Source organism: Myripristis murdjan, chromosome 14 (genome assembly GCF_902150065.1).
Source record: "Myripristis murdjan chromosome 14, fMyrMur1.1, whole genome shotgun sequence".
Taxonomy (NCBI): domain Eukaryota; kingdom Metazoa; phylum Chordata; class Actinopteri; order Holocentriformes; family Holocentridae; genus Myripristis; species Myripristis murdjan.
The window spans coordinates 16,038,484-16,064,485 of NC_043993.1; the positions used below are offsets into that span (position 1 = coordinate 16,038,484).

Sequence of the window (26,002 nt, forward strand, 5' to 3'; positions counted from 1 at the left end):
CCTTGAATCAACCACAAGACAAACAAACAAACAAATAAATCTCATGTGCAGTAGGTTATATTTGATCATCATTGTTGACCACGGCACTGGTAGCTGCCCAGAGATATTGCTCAGTAGACGTAATCACAGGTTTGACTGAAGTTACATACAGTGACACATGTTCGCCTCATGAATTCCATACTACTAAGAAAGTGAAGGATTATTTCTGAACATACAAAGAAGGCTTTAAGGCAACAAATACCATGCGTCATGGTGATATTCAATAAACAGACATGTCCATTCATGAATGAAGATAATGCTTTCTCACTTGGTTGTTAACCAACCTGGGATAATAGCTTGATCCGATGTTACGCTTTAAGTCCAGAGCGGGTCCTGGGACTTGGCACTGAGAAGGGGAACAACTGAGAACTGAGTGGAGAAAAAAAAGAGAAAAAAGAGAGTCAAACAACTGGACTCAGTATAGACGGCCGGTCGGTTCTCTTGGTTAACCTTTGGCGATTTCCATCATCTGGGCACACAGGTTCCTGATAACAGCAGGAGAGACACACAGAAACAGGTAGGCCAAGTATAATGAACCAGTTATGCTGTTTTACTTTTTGCTTCTCTTTAAAACTTTAAATATGACTAAAAACTCAGCCATTCTTGGCATAAAAAGCCTCTCCCATTCACTACTGATAAAGCAGCTCCAGATTTTGGAGATTTAGATTGGTGATTTTTTATTATTTTCAGTTTGACAGGGTGATGTCCCTGCATACCAGTGTTGAATGGGCTGCACTAGAGCAAATGGAGAACATACAGGCTGTTAAACTGAGTCTTATCTTGTTAAAGTTATCATTCTTTGTTTTGTTTTGTTTTTCTTGAAAGTGCAGGTATACGCTGTTGCTAATATAAGAAGTAATTTCTGTCAATTCTAATATGGATGAAAAAAAAACAAAAAAAAAACATGCTGCCTGAATGCTAAGTGACAGGAGAATGTTGATGTGACAGTGTGAACACATACAAATGTCTCAATACACCAACTCATTCCCATGTTTCTGACTATGTGGAGATGTTGATGTTCATAGATACAAACCAACCTGTCCAAAAGCAAAGGAATACAATATTTAACATTAGGCAGGTGGTCTAAGGAGAGCTGTCAACTGAATGGGTAAATATAATTAGGGGTGGTCAGCTCTGCTGCTGGCCCTGTCTGTGCATGAAAACCTGCATTATTTTACAATAAGACTACCCTTTATTAGTGCTTTATAATTAGGTTATTCATTAGGTTGTAAATACTTAATAAATCATTAATAAATGATTATAAACAAGTTAAAACACAGTTTTCATCCACAGATGCAGGCTCATTATTTGGCAAGTTCAAGTTACTGCTGCACTGCCTTGATTCTGTTAAATCTCAGATGTTGCTGAGCTTACTTTATCCCTGTATCAGTCCGCCATCTTTGGTATGTGCACTGATGTATGAAAGCTGTTGGAACTTGTTTATTAATGATTTTAAAAGTGTTTTCGATTTAAAAAAAAAAAAAAAAAAAAAAAAAAACTTAATTACAATTCATTCATAAATCATTTATAAGGATAGTCTTATTGTAAAGTGGCTCCTGAATATCTAATAGTTTGAGGGAAACCTGCGTGGTGACATTTTCAACGCTGAGATATTTTAATACTGAAATTCAAAACAGCAGCCAGCTGAGAAGGCTTGAGCTTGATAGTATTAAAGGCTAAAATTCGGTATTCATCTTTAACCCTGAGAGCCCAGGATGTCATGCATGATATGAACTAAAATATAAAAGTCCAGCTTATTAACTTGTCTGAGTTATATCTGCAAAACACAGAGCATCACATATCATAGCAAAATGTTGTTATGACGACATGGCAACAACACTGAAACCTGATATTTGATGCATGCTAAAAATGGCAATAAAGTGAAATACTTTTCAACTCATGAGTGCTAAACAAACACCTTCTGAAGGTGCAGGAAGATTCAGTCGAATGTGTTGTGCAGCTGTTACCAACCTTTTGTCCATGTGTTTAAAATGTATTTTAGATAATAGTGCTCAAATGAAGAGATCATATTGCTTCATTACCTGCAGGGCACTGTGGCTTTAACAATGAAGCGCAGCAGCACTGCTGGCCATGATTAGACTTTATTTGAAAGCAATTTCAGTAATGGCTTCAAGGCATCGCTGTCAGGTTAGGCTTTGTGCGTTTGTTTTTTTTTTTTTTTTTTTTTTTTTTGTATGTGTGTGTGTGGGTGGGTGGGTGTTCTGCTCCGTGCTACTACTGCCTTTCCTTTAGGGCTCTAATTGAGATGAGCATTGTTGTTTAATATGTGTGTTACTTCTTTTTAAGTGTGTGTGTGTGTGTGTGTGTGTGTCCACAGGCGGACAATATGAGCACCAGCAGGTTTAGAAGTGGTGGAAGAGACAAGTGCAGGTAAGATCAGTGTGCCATCATCTTTTTTCTCTCCCATCGATTCCTCCTCTTCTTCCTCTTCTTTGCCCTTGTCCTTGGAGAGAGAGTGAGCAAGAGGAAGAGGGAATGCAAAGCTGATAAAGTGACGTTGAAAATAATTATGAGAGAATGCAGCAGAAAATAGAACAGAAAGGGGTGTATTCAGAGAGAGAGAGAGAGAAAGTCGCTCCTGCAAAGTATTTGAATTGCCTAACCTTCCAAAGGAGCTTTAAGGTGAAGTAAGATGTACTGAGAGAGAGCACTGGCAGGGTCAGACTCTTTTCTGTGCACTGCGATAAAACTTAATCAGAGTCCCATTCTTAGTTTCTCACTAGACCGCTGAAACCCCTCCGTTATCCACTTACCACCCTCGCTTGCTGAAGAATGTTGCCTAAGTCTCTGCATGTGACAGAGTTACATGAAGCGATGGGGGGTAACGGGGCACTCAGGATTAGGAATTTACAGTTTTTATTCTGCAAGGGGCATTTTCTCATGTTTGTCTTTCTACTCCTCTTTTCACATCCATTTTTTCTCTGAAACACTTCCCAAATATTCAATTGATGACTCTGATTTTCTAATTAGACACTACTGCCGTACGTTGCCTTAATCTGAAATCATGTATCATGTTATCTGATTATGGAGGAAATAGTTTTTGCCACAGATTATCTGTCACCCACCCAAAATTGGATTCTCTTCCAATGTTATCAGAGGAGTTCCTGTTACTTTTTTTTTTGTTATTTTGTCTACATAATTAGGAGTTAAATTGCTCCTTAAACAATTAAACAATTTCTTCCCTCAATTTATAGACTATAATGTGTTGTTACAATCATCTGCAATTGCTATCACTGCATTTGCTCTGTCCATAGCTTCAGAATCAGTGCCCTTTTATGCTTAAACACATTTCTGAGTGATCTGACATGTCATGACATTTTAGCCTGAAAGTATTTGTAGTCACACTGGCTTGAGTCTGAATCACGGGTCGGCACAGGCCCAAAGAAATAAAATTAAAACAGCTGACTCATTGAGGAAAGAATATATGAAGAATTGTTCCAAACACTGAAAATGTGGAGAATCCAGTCAAGGTATATTGTAAACATTGTAATTTATTTTAATTATGCACTCCCAGCAATTTTCTGAGATAAAGTGTTACTATTCTGAAATGGTGGGCACCTGATTTTGGAAGCAAATTCTCCACCATATAAAGCTGAAAAAATGAAAAAACCTACATTCAAGTTAATCTACTCCTTAAATCAATTGGCTTAATTAGCAAACCATGTTGGAACAGCCGATAGCTTTTTGTATTGCATGTTCCTGAGCTGATTATGTAATTTGAACAATAATAACAGTGCTGCAGCTCTGGTTTTTCCTAAAACACCGACTGTGACAAAATGGAGTTTGCCAACTTTACCAACTAACTGACCAGAGATGGAAGTAACTAATTACATTTACTCATGTTACTGTGACTGAGTAGCTTTTTGTGTACATTTTCACTTGAGTATTGAACTTCGCTTCATTATAAGTCATATCCATTACAGAGAACAAACGATCAACGACAGATGGTGGAACTTTTCAATAAAAGGTCAGCAAAGATGAGGAGAGGAATCTGCTTCTACTTTGTTGCTTCTACTTTGTGTCATTTCCAAATTGCCAGTAAATGTTGCACTATATGGGAGTGAGGACCATTTAGACTCAGTGTGTAGAAAGAAGCGAAATATATCAGTGATTTGCCCTGACAATGAGAACCATGTGGACTAAACCAGCATATTACACGCCTATTCAACATTTGTCAGTTGAGTCTACAGGGTCCTCACCTCAATCAACCCTTGGCAGTTTTGCAGAATGCACCTTTAAAAGAATCTAGTTTGAATCGTGTACTCTCTCCCTGTTCTCATCTTACAACTGCATGGAAAAGATCAAACCGAGCCCAGTTACTGTTTTGGAGAAGTAACTTTTAGTCTCAGCACATTTTAAATGAGCTACTTTCTTCTTTCACCTCAGTAGATTTTTACAGCAGAACTTCTGCTTAGGTAAAATATCAGCAAAGTAAGAGTGCTTCTACTTGAGTAGCAATTTGTAGTACTCTTTCCACCATTTTTTTATAACCAACCTCCAAAACCCCCCTGACCAACACCCCATCCCCATCCCCCGCCACACACACACACACACACACACACACACACACACACACACCACCACTACCACCACCACCATGACACCTCAACCCCCTTCTCTCGGGGTTTACACAGATAACCTTTCACCTATATGAGGACAGAAAGGATTCAGGTCAAAAGAAGCTAATACTATTGTGTACTTTTGTCCCCTTTCTAATGCATGGCTGTAATTGCAGTGTTGCATGTATTGTTCAGTGTGCTTAGCTGTAGAGAGAATGCTGGTTGTAAACCTCTTAGGGGTGTGACGCCACCACAGGGTTACCCAAGTCCCTGCAACAATACCAGCAATGAAGGGGGATCAGCGGTGCCCTTTACGGCTCTCTGTGACGAGACATACACAGTCACATATGTTCACATGCCTCTCTCCTGCCTCCGATTAAAGTGCAAATCTGACGCACTCTTGCCCGCATTCCCCAGTCAGCCCGTCTCAGTCAGTCACTGCATGATCACACAGGCAGCAGTGCAGTGCTCTGTTAGAGGGCCGTGACGAAAAGGACTCCACCAGCAGGGACACACTTCACCCTGGGCTTTGAAGTCTCCCCTCCCGGACATTTCAGGGGGTCTAAAAGAGAAGCTGCCTGAAGCACATACGGAGAGATAAGACCACGCTGGATGCACTTTATTTTATTTGAAGTGACCAGAGCAGAGGCCTTTCGCATCATCTGCATCCAAACCAACCAGGAGCCAGACATAAACGAAGGAAATAGCCACATTACTTGAAGAGGACACTTTTAAAGGAAGAAAAACTACCAAAGTACACCACCAAGCTTTGTTTGCTGTGGATTTTGCTTCTCTGTTGGACTATATCTATCTCATTTTGCCAGGCAGCTAAAACAGATTGTAATTAGCTAATGAAATATTGCTGCATGTAAATAGCAATCCTTGCCCTTGAGAAATCCAGGAAAGGACTTAAAAAAGATTTTTGATTTTTTTTTTTTCTTTCTCTAAACAAAGTACCAAATATGGATGCATTAACAGACAGTCCACGCATGCGCTCAGACAGCACAGGCAGCACAGCGTCTCAGAGCTCCAGGACCAAGATGCTGCTTCGCCAGCGCCTGTCTCAGCTGATGACTTGCGTAGAGGACATGAGCTCTGACGATGAGGCCGGCGAGGAAGTGTCCCGCACGCTGGACGAGGCTTTCCAGCTCTGTGGACGCTTCAGTCCAGCAGACTCATTCAGGTTGACAGACACTATACAAAACCAGGGACTTTGGTTCTTTCTTTTCCCTCTGCCACCAAATTTCCATCAACAACTCAGAAAAAAACAAGGAAGGAGTGATGTTGTTAAACTGAAAATGTTACAGTTCAGATCTGTTCAGTGTGACCCACTCATTTTCAAATTATGTTAATATATATTATTAATACTTTCTGTATTATTGAATATTTTTTTTTCCATTTCAAGGTAGATCTATTATTTATAGACATTTGAATAATGAGATGACATTATGTAGCTTTGTTTTTTTTTTCATTCTCTTTCTCTTTCTGTCACACACACACACACACACACACACACACACTGACAGGTTGCACATGGTAACGTGGAACGTGGCCACAGCGGAGCCTCCTGAAAACCTCAACTCTTTGCTGCATCTAGACGTTCAGCCCCCCACAGACCTCTACGTCATTGGGTGAGAGTCAAAGAAGAGAAACAAGAAATCCAGTGAAAGTTGTCTGGAAAATGCAATTAGAGTAGAGATGCGCATACATGGCTGATTTGAGAACAGGATAAAGAGGATAAATTTGACCAAACACGGAAAGGAAGGAAAGTTGACACTGGGCACCTTGTTGGTCAGATGGTTAAATGTGATTCACTGATTTGGGTTTTTGTCTGAAAGCCTGCAGGAGGTGAGCGCCACACCTCTGAGGTTCATCTCAGACATGATAGCAGAAGACTCCTGGAGCCACCAGCTCATGGACACCCTGGCACCTCGGGGCTATGTCAAGGTGAGAGAGGAGAAAGGGTGGAGGAACAGCAGATAAATAGATAGGTCCTGTTTGTTTATGTGGGTATTTCCTGGTGTAGACAATAGAGGTCCGAAGCTATGTAATTAGGGTATATTCAAAGAAAAAAATCATCTCTCTCTCTTCCTCTCTCTCTCTCTCTCTCTCTCTCTCTCTCTCTCTCTCTCTCTCTCTCTCTCTTTCTCTAGGTCACATCAATAAGAATGCAGGGTTTGCTGCTATTGGTTTTTGCTAAACAACTACATCTTCCCTTCATCAGAGACATCCAAACCACCTACACTCGTACCGGCCTCTTCGGATACTGGGTAAATGCAGCACTGCGTGATAACTGATCATTACAGATAACACTTGAAGTCTGCACACCAGGAATTCTGCTGGGATTAGATGCTCCGGAGATTAAACACGTCATGAAAGGCCCTATTGTGTTTGTTTAGTGAAATGCACAACAGCAGTGAACACTCGGTGGTGGAACTGGTGGTGGAGACTGGGACAAACACTTTTAAGATTTAGATGAACAGGTTTATGTTGGTGTCAGTAGTCTAATCCAGTGGTTGGCAAATTGAGGTCTGTGAACCACTAGGTGTCCTAGAGATGGTTCCAGTTGGTTCCCAGCAACAGGAGGAATACATTCATTTCAGTTTTATGACACTCCCTGGTTTGACGGTACCATCTTTTATTTTTTCACCACTTAATGGCAAAAATCCTCTCATAGGGAATTCCTTATGAGTAAATCCTCTCAAATATGGGGATCTCTTTTGTCGGCCCTTGACATGAAAAGGTTTGGGAACCCATGACAATGAGGAATATTTTAAGTTCACCGTGAAATGGTTGTGAAATCCATCACAAACATTAGGCTGCCTTCTTTTACAATTACAGCAAGACAATCAAAGCAAGGAGCAAAAGAAGAAAGACGAAAACTAAGGGAAACAATTAGCCCACAACAATCAAGCAACCAGATAACTTATTGGTGAACATTCATTCATTCATCTTCTAAACCGCTTATCCTCACTAGGGTCGCGGGGGGGGTGCTGGAGCCTATCCCAGCGCTCATAGGGCGAATTATTGGTGAACATAAATCTCATATACTTGAAAAGCCATATGAATTAATGTTAGTATTTGAATTTTCCTCACATTCCTCTGTTTGTTTCACCTCTCTCTCTCTCTCTCTCTCTCTCTCTGTGTGTGTGTCTCTCAGGGCAATAAAGGAGGAGTGTCGGTGCGTTTTTCTTTCTATGGCCACATGGTGTGTTTCCTCAATTGCCACCTAGCAGCTCATATGAACTACGCCCTGCAGCGCGTTGATGAGTTTGAGTACATCCTGGAAACACAAGACTTTGACATCTACAACACACCGCATATCAGGGATCACAAGTCAGTTAATACACACACACATACACACACATGTACTTTTGGATTGGTGACATAGCAGCTGATTTGAGCATCCGTCCCTCTCTCACAGGATTGTGTTCTGGTTTGGTGACCTGAATTTCCGAATAGCCGACCATGGCATGCACTTCCTCCGCTCGTCTATCAACAGCGAGCGTTTTAATTTGCTGTGGGGCAAAGACCAGGTGATGCATCTAAAAGAGCACATTCATACATATTTGTACACACATTAACACACACCCTTTACACATATACGCTGTTACTCATTCATTTTACGCTCCTGCAGCTCAACATGATGAGGGCGAAGGAACCTTTCCTCCAAGAATTTGAAGAGGGGCCATTGAGGTTTAGGCCCACGTACAAGTTTGACCGTAATTCTGACGCCTACGATACCAGGTAACCTACACAGCACGCACATACACAATCACGTACACACACTTTCAAACTTGTTCACTGACCTATAGTCAACACAACTCCCAAACATTCATCTATGGTGTGGTCTCTCTTCCCTTTGAATTCTACACAGTGCTCCGAAGACATGGTTTGGTCATAAGTAAGCATTGCACTCTAAATTGAATACTTTTGTGTTGCATGCCACCACCACCACCCCTTTATCGAGTAGCATTCACTCACTTTTATCTCTGTCCTTGATTTTTTTTTTTTTCTTCAAGATTTAGCCATCACAGCTGTCACTCAAATGACAAGTAGTAACCCCTGAGACATCCTGAATGTCCTCTGGCAGATGAACGAAACAGAAACATCTGCCATCTAAAGCTATATCAACTATAACTATATCCACTCCTGCTGCTGGCCCTAATATGAACCGTATCCATGTATGTGTCCCTCCCAGAATGAGTTCTCTGGTGCTGCCCCTTACCATGTACAGACCCAGGCCCCTGCAGAGGGGCAGCACCACCCTCCTCTTCCTCCTCACTTCCCTCACTTGGGTGCTGCTCTCTGTCTGGTTGGGGGCCTGGTACAGGGAGCTAGACCCCCCAAGGTGGGTGTCTCCATATACAGGGCCTATACAAATAACCAAAGACAGTATAGTGCAGTGTGCTATTTGTAGGATACATTGCAAAATAACTGGAGACACTGACATAGAGAATGATACAGCAAAGAGAAAATTTTGGTGAACATTAAAGTGTGAAGTGTAAAGTTCCTCCCCGCCTACTAGTGGATCCATGCAGGCGCTGTTCTAGCTGGTGTGGAGATCAGCAATGTAAATTGATGGGAAGGAGTGGCTAACAAGTCAATCTGATTAGACATGGTCTTACTAAAGCAAGGCACTATGAAACATCCAGCTGCATTTGCCTACTTTTCATTTTCAACCCTGGATAAAAGAGAATTGTCGATTTTCCACCTAAAACAGATCAGTGCATAAGGGATAATTAACTTGTAGGTTTAATGGTTTTAATGCACTTCATGGAGGCAACCAGGTTATTTGCCTCCCCATTGTGCCTAAAAACCATTTAATGCACACCTAAGAGTTGATTATCCTGCTTACACTATAGTCATGTACCAGCACTATAAAGGAAAGAGGAGAAAACAATATTAAAAATTCAGTTGGTGCATTTTCCTTCCTGGTTACCACAGTTGATAATGAGTAAGCTTTGACAACTGTGGTTTTTAATGTTGCTATGGTTACACATTGGATGACTTTAGAGCAGTGATTCAACTTGAGCCGAACTATGTGTGCGACACTTGGTTTTAATGGACAGCTGCTGGCCAATCAGAAAAGAGTATTCTCCCAGACCATGGTACATATAAATGCAGTTACAACGCCTCAGTTAATGCTTCAAAAAATATGGTTAAGCGTGGATCCCTTTAATATCCGTTGTGAGTAGCGTATTCATAAACACGCCAGCAGACATGACCCAGAAATTCATGAGACCTTGGAAAACTCCCTCCAGCTCCCAACAACCCCCAGTCTGTTCCTGCGCCGAGTACGTGTTGTTTTTCATAATGAATGTGTATTGTCTGTGGATGTGAATTGCTGTATAGCATGGTATTGTCCATCAATGAATGCACTGAGTATAACTGGCATGCATCACTTCATGTTTTCTATAGCTGTGCACTCATCACCTCTCTCTCCCCTCTGTGTGTCTCATTTGTGTGCTCCAATGGCATACTGTAGTGTATTAACAGCAAAAAAAAAAAAAAAACACACAATTCATGATGTAACTTCTCACAATGTGTTGAGTTGGTCTCCCTGCCTCGATGGAATAATTTCTTTAATCTGCAGTTTTAACATCAAATAATGAAATGCATCGTTTTTTAGAGGCTTTTGCACCAAACCAAGAGTGGCATCCTGAGGGAAACACTGAATCTGCATAGTTTTTTGGCATGGAAATAGTCAGATGTGAGGATGGGTATACATGTTTCAGCACAAAATGTCAGCTCTTGGCAGCTGAAAAGCCTTCAACATCCTGCAACAAATAAAGTGTTATGAACAAGATAAGTCACAGAACTGTAAGATGGAGAGATAAAGAAAGGGTGGGGTCATTCTGTCAAAAGGAATGTGATTTAAAAAAAAATCCCCCTTTGCTTGGTAAGCGGTAAGAAGAGGAAACCAGCCTGGACAGACCGCATCCTGTGGCGCATCAAACCCAAAAGCCCGCCGCCAGAGGATGAAGATGAGCAGGCCTCAACCTCCACTGATGATGGACATGATGAGTATCCAATCCAAGTGACCCAGGAGAGCTACAACAGTGATATGAGCTATGGAGTCAGTGACCACAAGCCCGTCATAGCCACCTTCAGCCTGGAGGTGAGAGCAGCCACTGGACACCAACTGTTAGAGCAGCCAGCAAGAGAAGACTGGCTTAAGAATTTAAATTAAGCTAAGGAAAAATTTTAATTGCTTTGTGGCGTTGGTCATTTAAATAGAAAGGCTAAAAACAAGAGTAAGTGAGGTGAGTGAGTAGGAGGTACAACAACTGGCCATTACAAAATAGTTGGCAGTGTGTAGAGTAGAAGGCTGTAGAGATTAGTAATGCCTCAGACAAACAGCTAAAACAGGAATCAAAACTCATGAACACATTATCATAAATATCCTACTAAATAAATACTATATATATATATACTATATATAGGATATATAGTATATATAAATACTATATATCCTATCCTAAACATGTGGAATATTTGTTTAATGTATTGTGCTATATAGGTTTTCTTTGTTGCTTCTAATTATTACAAAACAAAAACAACAGCATCAAAACTATGATCTGCCCAAATGTGAAATTAGATGTGTTTGGCAATAATCAAACAAAACTTTTATCTATCAAACAAATAATTTGAGAAAGAATAAAAACACGTTGAGGCACCAAAAAATCATCGCCAAATTATAACTTTCAACAGGCAAAGAAATTATTTGTAAGTTAATGTAAAATATCCATCTTTTTCTTGACTGATAAGATGCCCCTTTGTTTGTGTTCTTTTCTTTGCTTCCTCCTCACTAATGAAACCTTGTCAGCTTTTTAATTTGCACTGCCAGAATTTTGTTTTGTAGTTTTGACACAGACGTCTCATGCAAGCAAGTTTTTTCTCAAATTTGCATCGCCATTGGCTTAACAATATTTGAGAGACATCTCCATCACTCTGAGTGTTTTTGTTCATTTTTAAATTATTATTTTCTTCTTGGCACTTTATGTAAGGTGATCTGTTTGATCACTTAGAAACAAAGCTTATTCAACACCAGAAAGCCTTAATTATCAAGCCACAAGCAGACACACCAAAACTATAAAATCACAGCTCATCCTGTTATGCTGGTATAGGTAGGTGAAATGATGAAAAGCACCAGCATGTTTTGTTCAAGTCTGTCCATCGCCTACAGTCACTTAGCATGTGCAAATGGTAGCCTATCGTTTGGAAGAACAAAATGAAAGAGCTTGTATTTTTGATTCTAGCATCACTATGAACTAAACTTGTGTCTTACAGCATCTCCTCTGTTTCTTGTCTTTCCTGCAGCTGAGGAAGTACTTTGACATGCAGCTGGTGCACGTGTCTCCTGAGGGTGTGTGGAGCGCTGACCAGGACGCAGCTCTCAACTACACCATCCTGGAGGACTTCATGTCCTCTACATGGGACTGGATTGGCCTATACAAGGTACACACACAAAAAAAAAAAAAAAACAGATGTGGAGGGAAAATACCAGCTGGGGAAAAACTTCAAGACAATGTTGAGGTTTGAGTTCATGCAATTGTTGGTCTGCAGGTTGGATTTAAGAGTGCATCAGATTACGAGGCCTTCGTCTGGGTTAAAGAGGATGACGTGCCAGAAGTGAATGACGTCATACAGGTAAAAAGAAAATGACACATAGCATTCCTGTTATGGCTGAAAACTTAAGATATGTGAACAAACAGTGTATGACAGTGTATGCTGCATTCATCCCTGTGTGTGTGTGTGTGTGTGTGTGTGTGTGTGTGTGTGTGTGTGTGTAGTTATCTTTTAATAAAGACGAGATTCCACTCCTGGGAGGACAGTATGTTTTGGGCTACTACAGTACAAACATACAAAGCATCATTGGCCTCAGCGCTAACTTCCAGGTGAGTCTGGATGAGCATTACGGCTTTAGCTACACCTTGCTACACCGTTTTCATTTACTCACACAGGAATATCACAAAGGGCGTCATGTTTTCTTTTGGCCCAGGACACTTTGGTTTGTATTGGTGAATGCTCGCTCTTTTGCCATACTGACAGAAATAAATAAAAGAGTTTTTTTTCTCATTTTTTAATATCTATGTTGGCACAACAGTGCACAGTGCAACTATAAACTAAGCAGAAAGAATTTTGATGGTGTGCCCAATGTGTTTTTCCAGGCAATATGGGTACATTATCTGGTTCAGTTTACAGCACAATTACATAAAACTCATTTGTGAGTAAAAACATTAATAAACATTCAAGACTTTACTTGGTTCTCTGGTGCCATAAAAGCATTGACTGAGCTACTCTTGACAACAAAATTAATATATTGTCTGAGATTCGGTGGCATTCCCTTTAAAGGCATAACTATTAATTTTATTAAAAGGCAATGTATGACTCTAGCACCAACACAAGTGAGAAACCCAGTTGGTGCTATTTCAGTGCTTAGGGCAGATGGTTGTTAGTAACACAGTGGTCAAAAACATTGTTTTTTTGTTTGTTTGTTTGTTTTTATATCATTACAGTTTGTAATGAGATCCAGCTTCGTATATCGCTGAAAGCAATAACTAAAACAAAACAACTAGAGATTATATCAACTTAACCATTTTCTAAAGATAATAAAAAGATATCGCTCCCTGCTCTAAGCCCTTGAGGTTATTTTTGTTTTTGTCTCATTATTTTTCATTTGTTATCATGACAGTTATGATGAAGTGTCCAAAGTTGTTTTGTTGTTGTTTTACATGTATAATTATAGTAACAATATTGAAGTTTATAGCTATTGACAGATAAGGCTCACTTTATCTTTGTCCACACATACACAGACTATCAGGAGAATGAATGTTGGAGGAATATAGAGCCTATTCCTTGACCATGTCACTGCCAGAGAATTATTATCCTCTTATCTTGCATGTTTCACACTATGTTTTGCAAACAAATACACAAAATGTATTAAACTGAACACAGCAGTCATCAGTAAGGTGCTCTGTTACCATGGCGATATGGTATACCAGTGGCTGTTTTTTTTTATCTTGACTTGTCATGGCAACGTTTGCTGATTGTTCTGAAGCATCTGTATTTGGCAGCTTGAGAGTCCTACTGCAGATACAAGTTCAAGGTTATTTATAGGCTTTAATAACTGTTTGCAGTCTCAATGGGCTTCACAGACCCACAGTTTATAGGAAACCAAACAACACACCCTGGCCGGAGCCCTCATAGCAGGCAAGAAAATATCGACAAGAAAGACACTACTGGGATGGAGCCTCTTAGGAGATTTCATTAGAGGTCACACCTCAAAATGAGGCTGGAAGTTGGATGGATGGTTGGATGGATCACATCTTTTTTTATCTTGCAGATCCTCGAGTCGAAACGAGCTGTTATGGAAGGCCTCGTTCCTGACAACATCAACGGCCTCAACAAATAAGATCAATCAAGCAAAGTGCTGACCTTCCAAGTTACACAGGCCTCTTACACACTTACAAGATCTCCCCAAGACCCCACTGGTCCACTGCAGCCACACTGGGCCACCACATGGACTGGAAGCTGCTCAGCACGTTTCCCGCTTGGCTCTCTTCCCTTTCCAGCACCACTTTGTTGGACTATTTCTTGATATTTTTGTTTAATAAGATAAAAAAATATATATATATTGAGAAACAGACAAAGTTCTAGCCCAATGAAGTTGCTATGTGACATACAATAAGTTTAAAGATGCACCATTTGGTCAAAAGCTTTATCAAAACAATAGCACTACTTGGATGTACAGTACAGTACAAAGTGTGGCGTCCAGTTGTAGTTTCCATAAATACAGAGTTCATGATCAAAATGATTTAATATGATAAATAGCCATCACAGATAATCGGCTATGAAGATTTCATCATCAGTGTTATGGATGCAGTATCATGGGCCTTCTCTGGAGGAGCAGAAGATATAGAAATAATACACTTTCTGGTCACTAGTAGGATGTGGATGTAGATCAAATACAATGTGCAAAAACATGTTTAGGTTTTGGTGCAGCAGGTGCTGGACTGGATGAATTCGGGGCAGAGGACAATTTAGAGTGTGAGAATGTTTTAACAATCACAGGAAACTATTTGACGCCCAGCTGATGCTAATTTCACTGTCCTGTTGTGGTAAAAACCAGCATCTGCTCCTCAGTTGGCATAAAATAAATGCTGTGGCTTATTTGCTATTATCGTTAAACCCAAGTGTCCTGAGGCGGCACCATAAAGGTTGGAGGAGGCTGCTGTGGAAGATTTAAAATGCAACGTACTGTATAGCTTTAGCACATGAAATCCTGTCAGTGCATGTGATGGCACATGTGGATATTTTTTGTTTTGTTTTGGTGATTAAATCAAAGTCTGTACTGATGTGGAAAACAGCTGTTTTCAATCTAATATTGTACTTCATTTGAAATGCTGTGTATGTGAAAATTGTGTAAAATGATAGACTATACAGCTAAAATCAAAAGCATGATAGAGCCATATTTTAGATTTTTTGTTTGTTTGTTTATTTCTTTGTTTGTTTTGTGGATTTAAATGTCCTTTTAGGTTAGGATGAAATTGTTGCTCATGTATCTATCTTGTTTTTGTCTGTTTACCGACATCAGTGTAACACCAGTCTGCCTTGTTTTCTTCAGTGCAAACGTGATGATTGTTGAAATCTCTGTATTAATGGTAATACTAAATTATATCAGATATGTTTGTGTGCGTTCTCCATCATAGTACGGCTGTGCATCTGACAGAGAAAGTGAGTGTGTGTGTGGTTGTTAATTGATTGATTGATGCAGAACACAACATCAGCACTAAAGTGCACAGTGAGGACTGGAATGTGTGTTCCCAAATAATTAAAATATTATTACCGTTAATTAAATCTGCAAACCTACAAACTGACTGTGAAAATGACTTGGCATGTCACATAATAATATATGCATTATTAGTAACTGCAATCACCAAAGGGAATATGTTTTCTCCTTAATGACTAACTGAGCATGAAGTGCTAATAATAATGAGCTTTGTTAAAGTTCAATTAACAATGTTAAGCCTTTAGCCTGCCGGGCATTTAACTCATATGAAATCATTACAAATCGTCTGCACCGCAAGAAAAAACAAGAGCAGTCAACAATCAGTCTCACACAGCTGACAGAGTCTGAAGATGAAGTTTTACAAACATTTTCCTGCAGAGGAAGACAGCAGGAGAATTGGATGTGATTTCATATTATGTTATTTGTCACCTGAGTGTATGGGATACACCGTTAATGTCAGGCAAACAGAAATACAAAACAAATGTTGACACTATATTTAGGTGGGAATTTGGGAATGAGTTTCACTTTCCTTTTTTTTTTTTTTATTTTTTTTTTTATTATTATTATTATGCACTTACTCATTCCCTTCAAGGAACATCCAGTATGAAGAATCTTAATAAATAAGTGTGTGTGTGTCTGTTTAAAATATGATATAATTGGCCAATACCTAATTATTTAACAAGCAATAAACTAGATACCAATACTAACAAAATACTACTAATAAAATATAATAATGTATAATCAAAATAATAATAATTACAACAACAAAAATAGTGCTTTTTAAATTTTTCTGGTTATTATTATTATTATTACTACTACTACAATCAGTGTTATTATTACTATGCGTGTTATTATTATTATTATTATTATTATTATTATACATTACAATAACAGAATAATCAAAGTCCACAAGGTGAACAGCATCAGTTCCTATTAGCATATAAAAAAAGAAAAGAAAAAAAAAAACAGAAATGGGAAGAAAAAGAACTATCACAATAAAACAGAGACTACGGAAGCCCTAAAGGGCCATACATAAATATATTTTATTTCCTCCGTTTTCTCGTGATAACGAGATAATTCCTCCGTTTTCTCGTGATAACGAGATAAATTTCCTCCGTTTTCCCGTGATAACGAGATAATTTTCCTCCGTTTTCTCGTGATAACGAGATAATTTTCCTCCGTTTTCTCGTGATAACGAGATATTTTCCCTCCGTTTTGAATGAATGAATGAAACGTGATAGGCCTGAGATTTCCATCATACGTGACATGTCATGCTGACTGACGTCTCCTTGGACACATAAAGCAGGGGTCACCAATCACGTGCCATGGAGGGCCGAGAGGCTGCAGGTTTTCATTCCAACCAAGACCTCCACCAGGTGATTTCACTGATCACCTGGAGCTAATCAGTGAAATCACCTGGTGGAGGTCTTGGTTGGAATGAAAACCTGCAGCCTCTCGGCCCTCCATGGCACGTGATTGGTGACCCCTGACATAAAGCATAAAGCTATTTCAGCCTGTGTCAGGCCTTGATTGAACAGATAAGTGATGCGGTGATCGATATTCTCCTGCTCCTCTGACATTGCTACACTGACTGATGTTTCCTGCAATAATTTAATAAGACAATCGCTTTGTTTTCTCGAGATCTCGATTTAATTATCTCGTTATCACGAGAAAACGGAGGAAAATTATCTCGTTATCACGAGAAAACGGAAGAAAAATATCTCGTTATCACGAGAAAACGGAGGAAATTTATCTCGTTATCACGGGAAAACAGAGGAAAATTATCTCGTTATCACGAGAAAACGGAGGAATTATCTCGTTATCACGAGAAAACGGAGGAAAAATAAAATATGTTTGTATGGCCCTTTAGGGCTTCCGTAAGAGACCGAATCATCGGATAACACAAATCATGAGATATCCATAACCTTTAGACTGAGGCTTCAGGGGAAAAAAAATCATCGTACACTCTCACTAATTTATTGCTTTTCTTGTTATTAATTGTTGTTACAGCCGATCCAGTGTTAGACATCGTCTCATTCTAGTGACGCATGGCTGACGTACAAATATGGCGCAGGAACTTTACAGAAACACTGAGAGGGACAGACACACGTGGGGAAACTGTGCACTTTTCTGGATTATCTGAAAGGTAAGGATTAGCATGAGAGTGTGTAGCAAGTTGGACACAGGGAGGTAAACACGTTTCGCTGATGGAAACACTCAGGTTTTCTGCGGTCGCTGCTTAAAGGAGCTGCAAATACCGCAAATGTTTAGCTAGCCGGCTAAAAGCAGGCTAGCTGACATGCAGCAGTTCATTTGAAGTGGCACAACTTAGTCAGACCTTTTATATCAACACTACTTTAATGTACAAAAAACACTGTGGACAGTTGTACTTCAAGCGAGTTTCCATATTGAACTTTGATGCAGGTGCTCATGAATGTTTTGGTGTTTGGAAGTCTCAGTTTTAAAGGGAACTTAGGCTGAAATCTGACAGAAGAAATGGACTGTCACGCTATTACTGTATATGTGTTTGGTTTTGGTGAATGTGAAGCTAATCTAGGTAACTGTCACTGAGCTGCATGTTAACACCGTGAGCCATGCAGCATCAGGTTTGTAAAACTTGATCTTCACTAAGATTGTATCTAACTGGCGATGATGCAGCTCAGACTGGAGCCATGATTCACTGTAGGCTCCTGCTGCCAGCAGTGCATGGTTTTCAAGACAGTGAAAATTTCCCATAGCTTCAGCAATATGAAAAATATTTTTTTGTTTAAGGAGCACATGTGATCACTAAGAATACAGTAAAAAAAAAAAAAAAAAAAAAAAAGGTGTGTTTTTAGCATTTAGATTATATGTTAATAACTGGGCATGCTATAATCATGCCAAGCCCAAATCATTATGTTCTGCTCAGTGAAAATTAAAGCTGGTCACGACATGAGGGAGAGAGCGGAGTGTGGCACGTCCACCAACATGTCACATGTGATCTGTTCAGATCTCCAGATTCTAAAGTCTCTGTACACGTTGCATGCTTCAACTTAAAACTACAGGTGGCTATAATATGGGGGGGAAATATGGTGATTCATTGTACCATGAACATTTGTACTTATCTGCATTCTGCATTGTTTTTCGATCTTTTTTTTTTTTTTTCTTCTACACAGTCACCCTTGTAGTTATAGATCCAGAGCAAACGCAGGATGACGAGTGGGGATGTGGAGCGGCTGTTGATCCAGTTTCAGGATGAGGAGGGGGAGGTCCTGGGTTCACCGTTTGATGTGCCGCTGGACATCACCCCGGACAAACTGCAGCTGGTCTGCAATGCGCTGCTACAGAAGGTGACCGCTACGTCATGTAAAAGTGGGATTTGAGATATGATGCATATCTATATCAGTAGCCTAGGCCTACATTATTTACTGCTCTCACGTTTTCCGATGTCACTGCACCTAAACTGTAGCTACACTGGTTAGGGCTGAACAATTACTCAAAATATTATGGAAGTCACAACATGACCAAGCACAAAATCCAGACTGCTTTTATTTTTTATTTTTTATTTTTTATTTATTTATTTATTTATTTATTTATTTTTGATTAAGGTGAAATGTGTGACAAAAGACGGTTGTAAATGAAGTGTTGTGGTGCTACAGTGACACCCTGGCCTACATATCACATTTTCCAGATGTAAGAAAATATCTTTGTTTGGTACAAACCTCAGCAACAGTCATATTAATGCCATTTTAATAGGTTTTTCAGTGAAAATTAAAATTATAATGAAAAAAGGATAATTTCTACTTAATTGTGAATCATGTCACAGTCACAAATATCTGTAAAATTATCTCACAATCTGATTTTTTTTTTCACCATATTGTTCAGTCCTAATACGTGCATACATATAATCCTTAGAAATATATATCACAGTATAAAGAGTTGTGTAATGGCAGTCCCTGAAAGTCAGCAGAAACTTCAGTTGTTCACCTGCATACTGACTTTATCTCGGCTTTATCATCGCCCACTGCAGGAAGAGCCGGTGCCGCTTGCATTTTTTGTGCGTGGTGAGGCCGAGGTGGTGTCCAGTCTGGGCTTGTGTGTGACGGCTCTTGGAGTTGAGACAGAGCAAGTCCTACCTGTGGTGTACCAGCCCCAGGCTGTGTTCAGGGTTCGGGCCGTGGCCCGCTGCACCAGCTCACTGCAGGGCCACACGGAGGCCGTAATCTCAACTGCCTTCAGCCCCACCGGCAAGTAAGTAACTCTGAGACAGAAAAACACCACTGCCACCATAGCTTTGTCTTTTTATCATGGAAACGACTCTTTCAGACACGGTTTTATTCAGAAATTCTGCATAATGTATTTAAGAGTAGGCACAACATAAGACAAACACGCAAAACAGGGAAAAGACAGCACAGGATCAGGTGTTTAATGCATTTACAAAGACAAGAGTTTGGGTGTTGACCTCATCACATGAATAATTTTTAGGAAATGAAATCTTCTAAATTTATTAACTTCTCATTACTGTCCCAGGCAGTTCTATGTGGGGACTTTGTCCTGTGGACTGCCCCACCCCCTACTTTTAACATGAAACTAACTTAATTGCTGTAGTTTTGACCCATTGGCATTAATGCTATAATTTTCTAAAAGAAGTGGCAGTCCATTAATTAATTAACTTTGGACACTTCATCAATACTGTCATGATAACACAAGGAAAATTATGAGACAAAAACAAAAAAACCTCAAGGGCTTAGGCAGGGAGTGATATAGAAAATGGTTAAGTTGATACAATCTTTAGTTGTTTTGTTTTAGTTATTGCTTTCAGCAATGTACGAAGTTGGATCTCATTACAGAACGTAATTTTATAAAAAAAAAAAAAAAAAAACTAAAAAAAAAAACCAATTAATTAATGATTAATAAAGTAGATTTTTTTTTATTCAATACCAGTAGACACTTATCTCAGAAACATCTAGGCTTGGATGATTCTTCCCTTTTACAGCCAGCAATACTGATTTTCAAAAACTGATGACAATATTATCGTTTGTGCCACAAGGTGGCGGCAGAGAGCCTTAATAACAGTATTATATGCACTAAAGCATCATGTATGTAGTCATCAAATGGTTTATGCAACTTGTGCAACAATATAGACAGACAGATATGAAGGCTACACAAGTACTGCTACTCCTTTTATTCAGAACCAAAATATTTACCATAATGTGACTGCAGAGCTGTGGTTGGGAACCAGTGGCTCTCCAGTTAGCTCTGGCTCTTTGCCAGAAATTATATTGCTCCAAACAGAAAATGAGTTTCATAAAGAGCACAAAGTACAGTAGCAGAATTTCTGCTATCTCTCTCTCTCACACACACACACACACACACACACACACACACACACACACACACACACACACACACACCGGCCCCACCCTTCTTTGTCTTTTTCCTTGCCTATCTCCTCTGTTGACTTTCCACATCAGCAGTGTGTTTTAAAAGCTAGGCCAAAAAAAATGCAACACATTTTGGATTTTTTTTTTTTTCCAGCCACGATTCTGTTGTCACAACACCCCAGTTATTTGGCATGAAAACCGATGATGATGATGGATGATAAATTAGAATGTAAAAGTGAAGTCGCTCCAGTCAGTAAGCTCATGTGCACTTTTCTGATCTGGTTGTTTTTGTCTGTTTCAGGTACCTGGCCAGCGGTTCAGGTGATACCACCGTGCGCTTCTGGGATTTGACCACGGAGACGCCTCACCACACTGCCAGAGGTCTGCAATTTTTGGCATAATTATTTGAACATTTAGTCCAATAGTGCAAGAGTGATTTCTTGTAGGGATGCAATGGAAAGGGAACTCCTGATACAATGCAATTCACGATACTTTGGTGCCTATTAGAAAATTATTACATTTCTGTAAGTATTACAAATGAATATTATAATTCTAGTAAATATGGATTTTTTTAAACACTGGACCATGGGAAATAGCTAAATCATGCTATTTGCATAGGTCATGTCACCATCTGTAGGATTCTAAGACTCAACCTTTTTATCCAGCTTAAATAAATTAAAATGTGCCTTAAGTACAGACAATATATCAATTTAGGGTCAGCATCGTTATGTTTAAAGAAAAAAACCTAATTTCTTATATATCAAGAATAAAAAGAGCAGCATTTATACATTTTAGACACTCAGAGTTGTGCTGTATTCTGCTCTTCTTAAGGACACACCCACTGGGTGCTGACCATTGCCTGGTCACCTGATGGCAAGAAGCTGGCTTCAGGGTGCAAGAACAGTCAGGTGTGTTTCATTTGTACACACAAACACGTTACCATAATCTGTCTTTTGAGATGGGTCACTGTATTAATGTTGTTTTGCGGTGCGGCTTGTGTAGATCTGTCTGTGGGATCCAGTGACGGGGCAGCAGATGGGAAAGACTTTGACAGGACACACCAAGTGGATCACATGGCTCTGCTGGGAACCTCTCCATCTGTCAGTACTCCATTATCTTCACTTCCTCTCCAACTCTTTTTCATCCTATTTTGGGTATTAAACACGCTGTCTTCCTCATTGCCTGTTAAATTTGTCTAATTTCTGGGACCATTCCCTCCCTCCCTCACAGAAACCCAGAGTGTCGGTATTTAGTCAGCAGCTCTAAGGACTGCACAATACGTATTTGGGACACTGTGTTGGGACGCAGTGAGAAAATCCTGACCGGACACACTCAGTCTGTCACCTGTGTTAAGTGGGGAGGAGATGGACTTCTCTACACCTCTTCCCAGGACAGGACTGTCAAAGTCTGGAGAGCCAAAGATGTAAGTATGAATGTGTGTGAGAGAGAAGGATTGAAACTCACTGCATGTCTTTTTTTTTTCCAGTGAGTCCTGACCAAGCAGTCAGCATTTCTTCAGGTCTTTAAAAACACTTAAAATGTCTGATTAATATATATTATAAATACTAGGGCTTATAAGTAATCATTTAGTCCTCACGCTGAACTTATGATGTTTTAATTTCAACCAAAACATTTTATCTAATTTCATTTATCCATCTATTTCTTTTTGTCAAAATGAGTCAACTTCTTGCGCATTAGAGTCAGCATTTCTGATGTTATAAAAAATATTGGCCTACTGAACCTAATACTTTTATACTCACCTGCCTCACTTCCCTGTTGGGAAAATGCCTATTATAGGTTAACCCAACTCCCTTTATACTTCCTGCCATACTTACTTGTAGAGAGGAGTTCAAGAAAATCCGTTTATATATCTGTGCTTTTTTCCCTCTGGACAAAAAAGCTAAAGTTTTTACAGTCGAATTTTTCAAGGGTGGGTGAAGACATATACATGGCAGCGCCGGATTTAACCTGTGTTTATGCATATCTGTGAGTGCAGGGTGTCCAGTGCAGGACTCTGCAGGGCCACGCTCACTGGGTGAACACCCTCGCTCTCAGCACAGACTACATCCTGCGTACCGGAGCTTTTGAGCCTGCCACTGCTACTGTCAATGCCCAGGACGTCACTGGATCATGTAAGTGGGCCTCCCTCTTCAGTTTCCTTCATTTACCTCTAGTGGGAGTGCATGTCTACTCTGATGTGATAAACAAGCCAGCTGTCTGGAAAAATACCTTTTCTTCTCTGTGGGGAGAGCAGACCTGCTGGCTTGTGTGACAGCATGTACCAGACAAATGGTGTCCAGATGAGAATGTGACTGAACAAGTGTTTTTCTCTCCTCAGTGGAAGAGCTAAAGGAGAAAGCCTTGCAGAGATACAACAAAGTTAGGGTACGTATTGTCTCTCATTGTCTCGGTTAACCTGATTATCTGTGCACGTCTGTTTTTATGGAGTGTCTTCCTTTTTTGTTGTAGGGCACAGCTCCAGAGCGGTTGGTGTCTGGCTCAGACGACTTCACCTTGTTTCTGTGGAACCCTGCAGAGGACAAGAAACCTCTGGCCAGGATGACTGGCCACAGCGCCCTCGTCAACGAAGTGCTCTTCTCCCCAGACACAAGGCTCCTCGCCTCCGCCTCCTTCGATAAGTCTATCAAGATCTGGGACGGACGCACCGGAAAGTAAGAAACACAGACAGCCACCAAGAACGTGTAACCTTACCTAGTAGTAGGGATGTCACAAGAATTGATACCTAGATATCAAATCAGTGCCAAAATTTTGAAGATGATGGCAAAGTACTTGAAAACACAAAATTTGAATGGAGTAGAACAGTCTTTCCCATTCATATTCTTATTTATGTATTTATATTACTTATATTACTTATACCACTGTATGTACTACATTTATTTGTTAACATTTAAAAAGAGTTTTTTGCCATGATTTTGAGTCAGTTATCAAGAATCATGGAAAGTCACTGGTGTGTTTGTATTATAGAAATTGAAAGGGTCAGTTTCTATTACCATTCCCATTCCCATTCAGTTTCTATGCTATATATCAAGTGACAAAATTCTTGTGTCGTGACGTCACCATTACCAAGCATCTGATAAAGTGCAGTAGTGCTGTTGACCTGGTGATGGTGCTGTAAACTTAATTTTGTCTTTGTGTCTTTATGTCATTGTGTCATTGTGTTATTGTGTATTTGTGTGTGTCTGCCTGCTTGTTTATGTGCCTGCAGGTACTTGATGTCCCTGCGCGGCCATGTGGCTGCTGTGTATCAAGTTGCGTGGTCGGCAGACAGCAGGCTGCTCGTCAGTGGCAGCAGTGACAGCACACTTAAGGTCTGGGACATCAAGACTGGCAAGCTCAACATGGACCTACCGGGACATGCTGATGAGGTGAGGGAAGGACAGGCAACAGGCAGATGTGTTTACTAGAAGTTCTGTTCCAGGTAGAGAGATTATCCTAGGACTGAACAGCCAAACTGCATATTTTTCCTGCTGACCTGTTTCCTCTGTGTCCAGGTTTATGCTGTGGACTGGAGTCCTGATGGGCAGAGAGTTGCCAGCGGTGGGAAAGACAAGTGTCTTAGGATGTGAGTGAAGTACCAGGATGTCATTCTCTTCCCCTTTTCTTTTTTCAGATTGTTGTACCAGTTATATTCAGTCTTTTCCCCTGCCAACTGAGTCTGTTCTCTGTATTTTACAGATGGAGGAGGTAGCCACTCATATGTTACTTAAACTTGGCTGAAGATTACACAATCCAGCAACCAATCTCATTTCCCCCCAACCCCCATCTTCACCTATCTGGAAGCCTACTGGCAGCAGCCAAGGTGACATGGATGTGCTTGTAATCCCCAGTTTGGCCTTATTATCGTGTTTGCCAACAGCACTGTGTCAAGTGACTCCAGTCATGGAATGATACAATTGCCCTCTCCAGGTCTCAGGCCCTAGAGGAAGAATGAAAGATTTGATGATGTCAGGGGTTAGCAGAATGGGAATGTGAAGTTTTGACATTTACAGCAGGTTTTATTTTTATCTCCACTGAGATAATGAGGGGGCTTATAGTATAATATTCATCTTAATGTTAACTTAAAACTAAGCTCTGCCATTCAAATGCCCCATTTCTGGATGTATATTGATTTATATACATCAAACAAAAGCCCTGACATGTATACTAAGTTTCAGACTGCTTGTTAAAGCTGTCTTTTGAGTTATAAGCCCTTATAAAAGGTAATGCCCACATGTCCAAATCACAATCAAAGTTCATGTTTTCACAGTGTAACATATAAGGTGCCTCTAGGCTTGTGGCCTTGAACCTCTGAATAAATTCATCAAGGGAACAGAGTAAATTTCAAGTTGTAGGAAGACATCACAAAGGAAAAGATAAATTAACAGATGGGGAAAGCAAATATACAAGAGCATGTGCATCCAGACGTTCACCTTAAGCCTTACTAGGTAAACTATATAGGTGACAGGTGGACTGGCTAAGCAGCAGGTGGGGGGGGCTAATACATCCTCTGTGATGTTAATGCTGACTGCACCGGTCGTGCTCTCCTCAGCCTTTAATCTCCTCTGTCAGGCAGTCGGCAAAGCCCTCGCCTACTGATTTTTTTTTTTTTTTGTGGCGCTATGGTGCAGACGGGGATGACCACACACTGACCTCTCTGCTCCTGGCTCTGCTGAGGAAAATTAACTCTGTTTTAGCTTCTATGTTTAACTGGCTTTGTAAATATTTCAGACTATTAAAATGTGTTGCTAAATGCCATTGTATGTCCTGGTTGTAAAAATAGCAACAAGCGGGACCTTTGTTTCCAATAAGGACCACAGCCTGGTTATCTGCCTTGGGCTTCATAACAGATCAGTTGTCTGATTGCACATGGAGACATGAATAAACACAGTCACACAGATGCAGTTCATTAATCTCAAGTTTATTCTAAGGCCAATGACACCTGGTTATGTCTGTTTGTTATTAGAGGTTTCCAAGTCTAGTTGTGTTAATCATACATGATACACTGACCTAAGATAGCTTGGAGTCTGCAATGTTTTTTTCGTAATCAGATGGCTTTTTTTGTCATGCCAACAATTTATTTGTTTTTTCTCCCCAACACAAATTAATGTGTGAAACTGGACCTTTGAAATTGTGAATGATCACACCAAATCAGATTTGCTGTATGATTATGTGGACATGCAGTTGGCCTATTTATAAAAGCAGTAAAAATACATGTAGATTCCCTA

At 40.0% G+C, this 26,002-nt stretch overlaps 2 protein-coding genes across 3 annotated transcripts; both read left to right on the forward strand.

Annotated features, from left to right (window-relative positions):
* The first annotated feature begins 401 nt into the window (after nt 1-401).
* inpp5kb (inositol polyphosphate-5-phosphatase Kb) lies at nt 402-15,767 on the forward strand. Its single transcript, XM_030068679.1, has 13 exons — nt 402-556; nt 2,378-2,430; nt 6,146-6,250; nt 6,458-6,566; nt 6,773-6,889; nt 7,780-7,955; nt 8,044-8,155; nt 8,257-8,366; nt 10,527-10,740; nt 11,943-12,080; nt 12,189-12,272; nt 12,416-12,520; nt 13,969-15,767. Exons 2-13 carry the CDS (start codon nt 2,387-2,389, stop codon nt 14,035-14,037), a joined length of 1,383 nt encoding a protein of 460 aa, XP_029924539.1. The 5' UTR covers nt 402-556; nt 2,378-2,386; the 3' UTR covers nt 14,038-15,767.
* A 1,656-nt stretch (nt 15,768-17,423) lies between these two features.
* On the forward strand, nt 17,424-25,672 carry nle1 (notchless homolog 1 (Drosophila)). 2 transcript variants are annotated; one of them, XM_030069255.1, is made up of 13 exons: nt 17,424-17,560; nt 18,570-18,743; nt 19,424-19,644; nt 21,079-21,158; nt 21,609-21,685; nt 21,780-21,877; nt 22,008-22,200; nt 22,774-22,909; nt 23,116-23,162; nt 23,247-23,449; nt 24,004-24,163; nt 24,290-24,360; nt 24,474-25,672. In XM_030069255.1, exons 2-13 carry the CDS (start codon nt 18,606-18,608, stop codon nt 24,484-24,486), a joined length of 1,437 nt encoding a protein of 478 aa, XP_029925115.1. In that variant the 5' UTR covers nt 17,424-17,560; nt 18,570-18,605; the 3' UTR covers nt 24,487-25,672. The 2 variants fall into 2 exon arrangements, with proteins under 2 accessions (XP_029925115.1, XP_029925117.1); XM_030069257.1 differs by having other exon boundaries at nt 17,469-17,560; nt 18,582-18,743.
* Nucleotides 25,673-26,002: the final 330 nt, after the last annotated feature.

Bases quoted from the DNA above. Each gene is read 5' to 3' on its own strand.
- inpp5kb (XM_030068679.1), top strand. From the start codon at position 2,387: ATGAGCACCAGCAGGTTTAGAAGTGGTGGAAGAGACAAGTGCAG. The intron at 6,567-6,772 runs GTGAGAGAGGAG...CTCTTTCTCTAG, and splicing joins CACCTCGGGGCTATGTCAAG to GTCACATCAATAAGAATGCA. The intron at 10,741-11,942 runs GTGAGAGCAGCC...TCTTTCCTGCAG, and splicing joins TAGCCACCTTCAGCCTGGAG to CTGAGGAAGTACTTTGACAT.
- nle1 (XM_030069255.1), top strand. From the start codon at position 18,606: ATGACGAGTGGGGATGTGGAGCGGCTGTTGATCCAGTTTCAGGATGAG. The intron at 22,910-23,115 runs GTAAGTGGGCCT...TTCTCTCCTCAG, and splicing joins CCAGGACGTCACTGGATCAT to TGGAAGAGCTAAAGGAGAAA. The intron at 23,450-24,003 runs GTAAGAAACACA...ATGTGCCTGCAG, and splicing joins TGGGACGGACGCACCGGAAA to GTACTTGATGTCCCTGCGCG.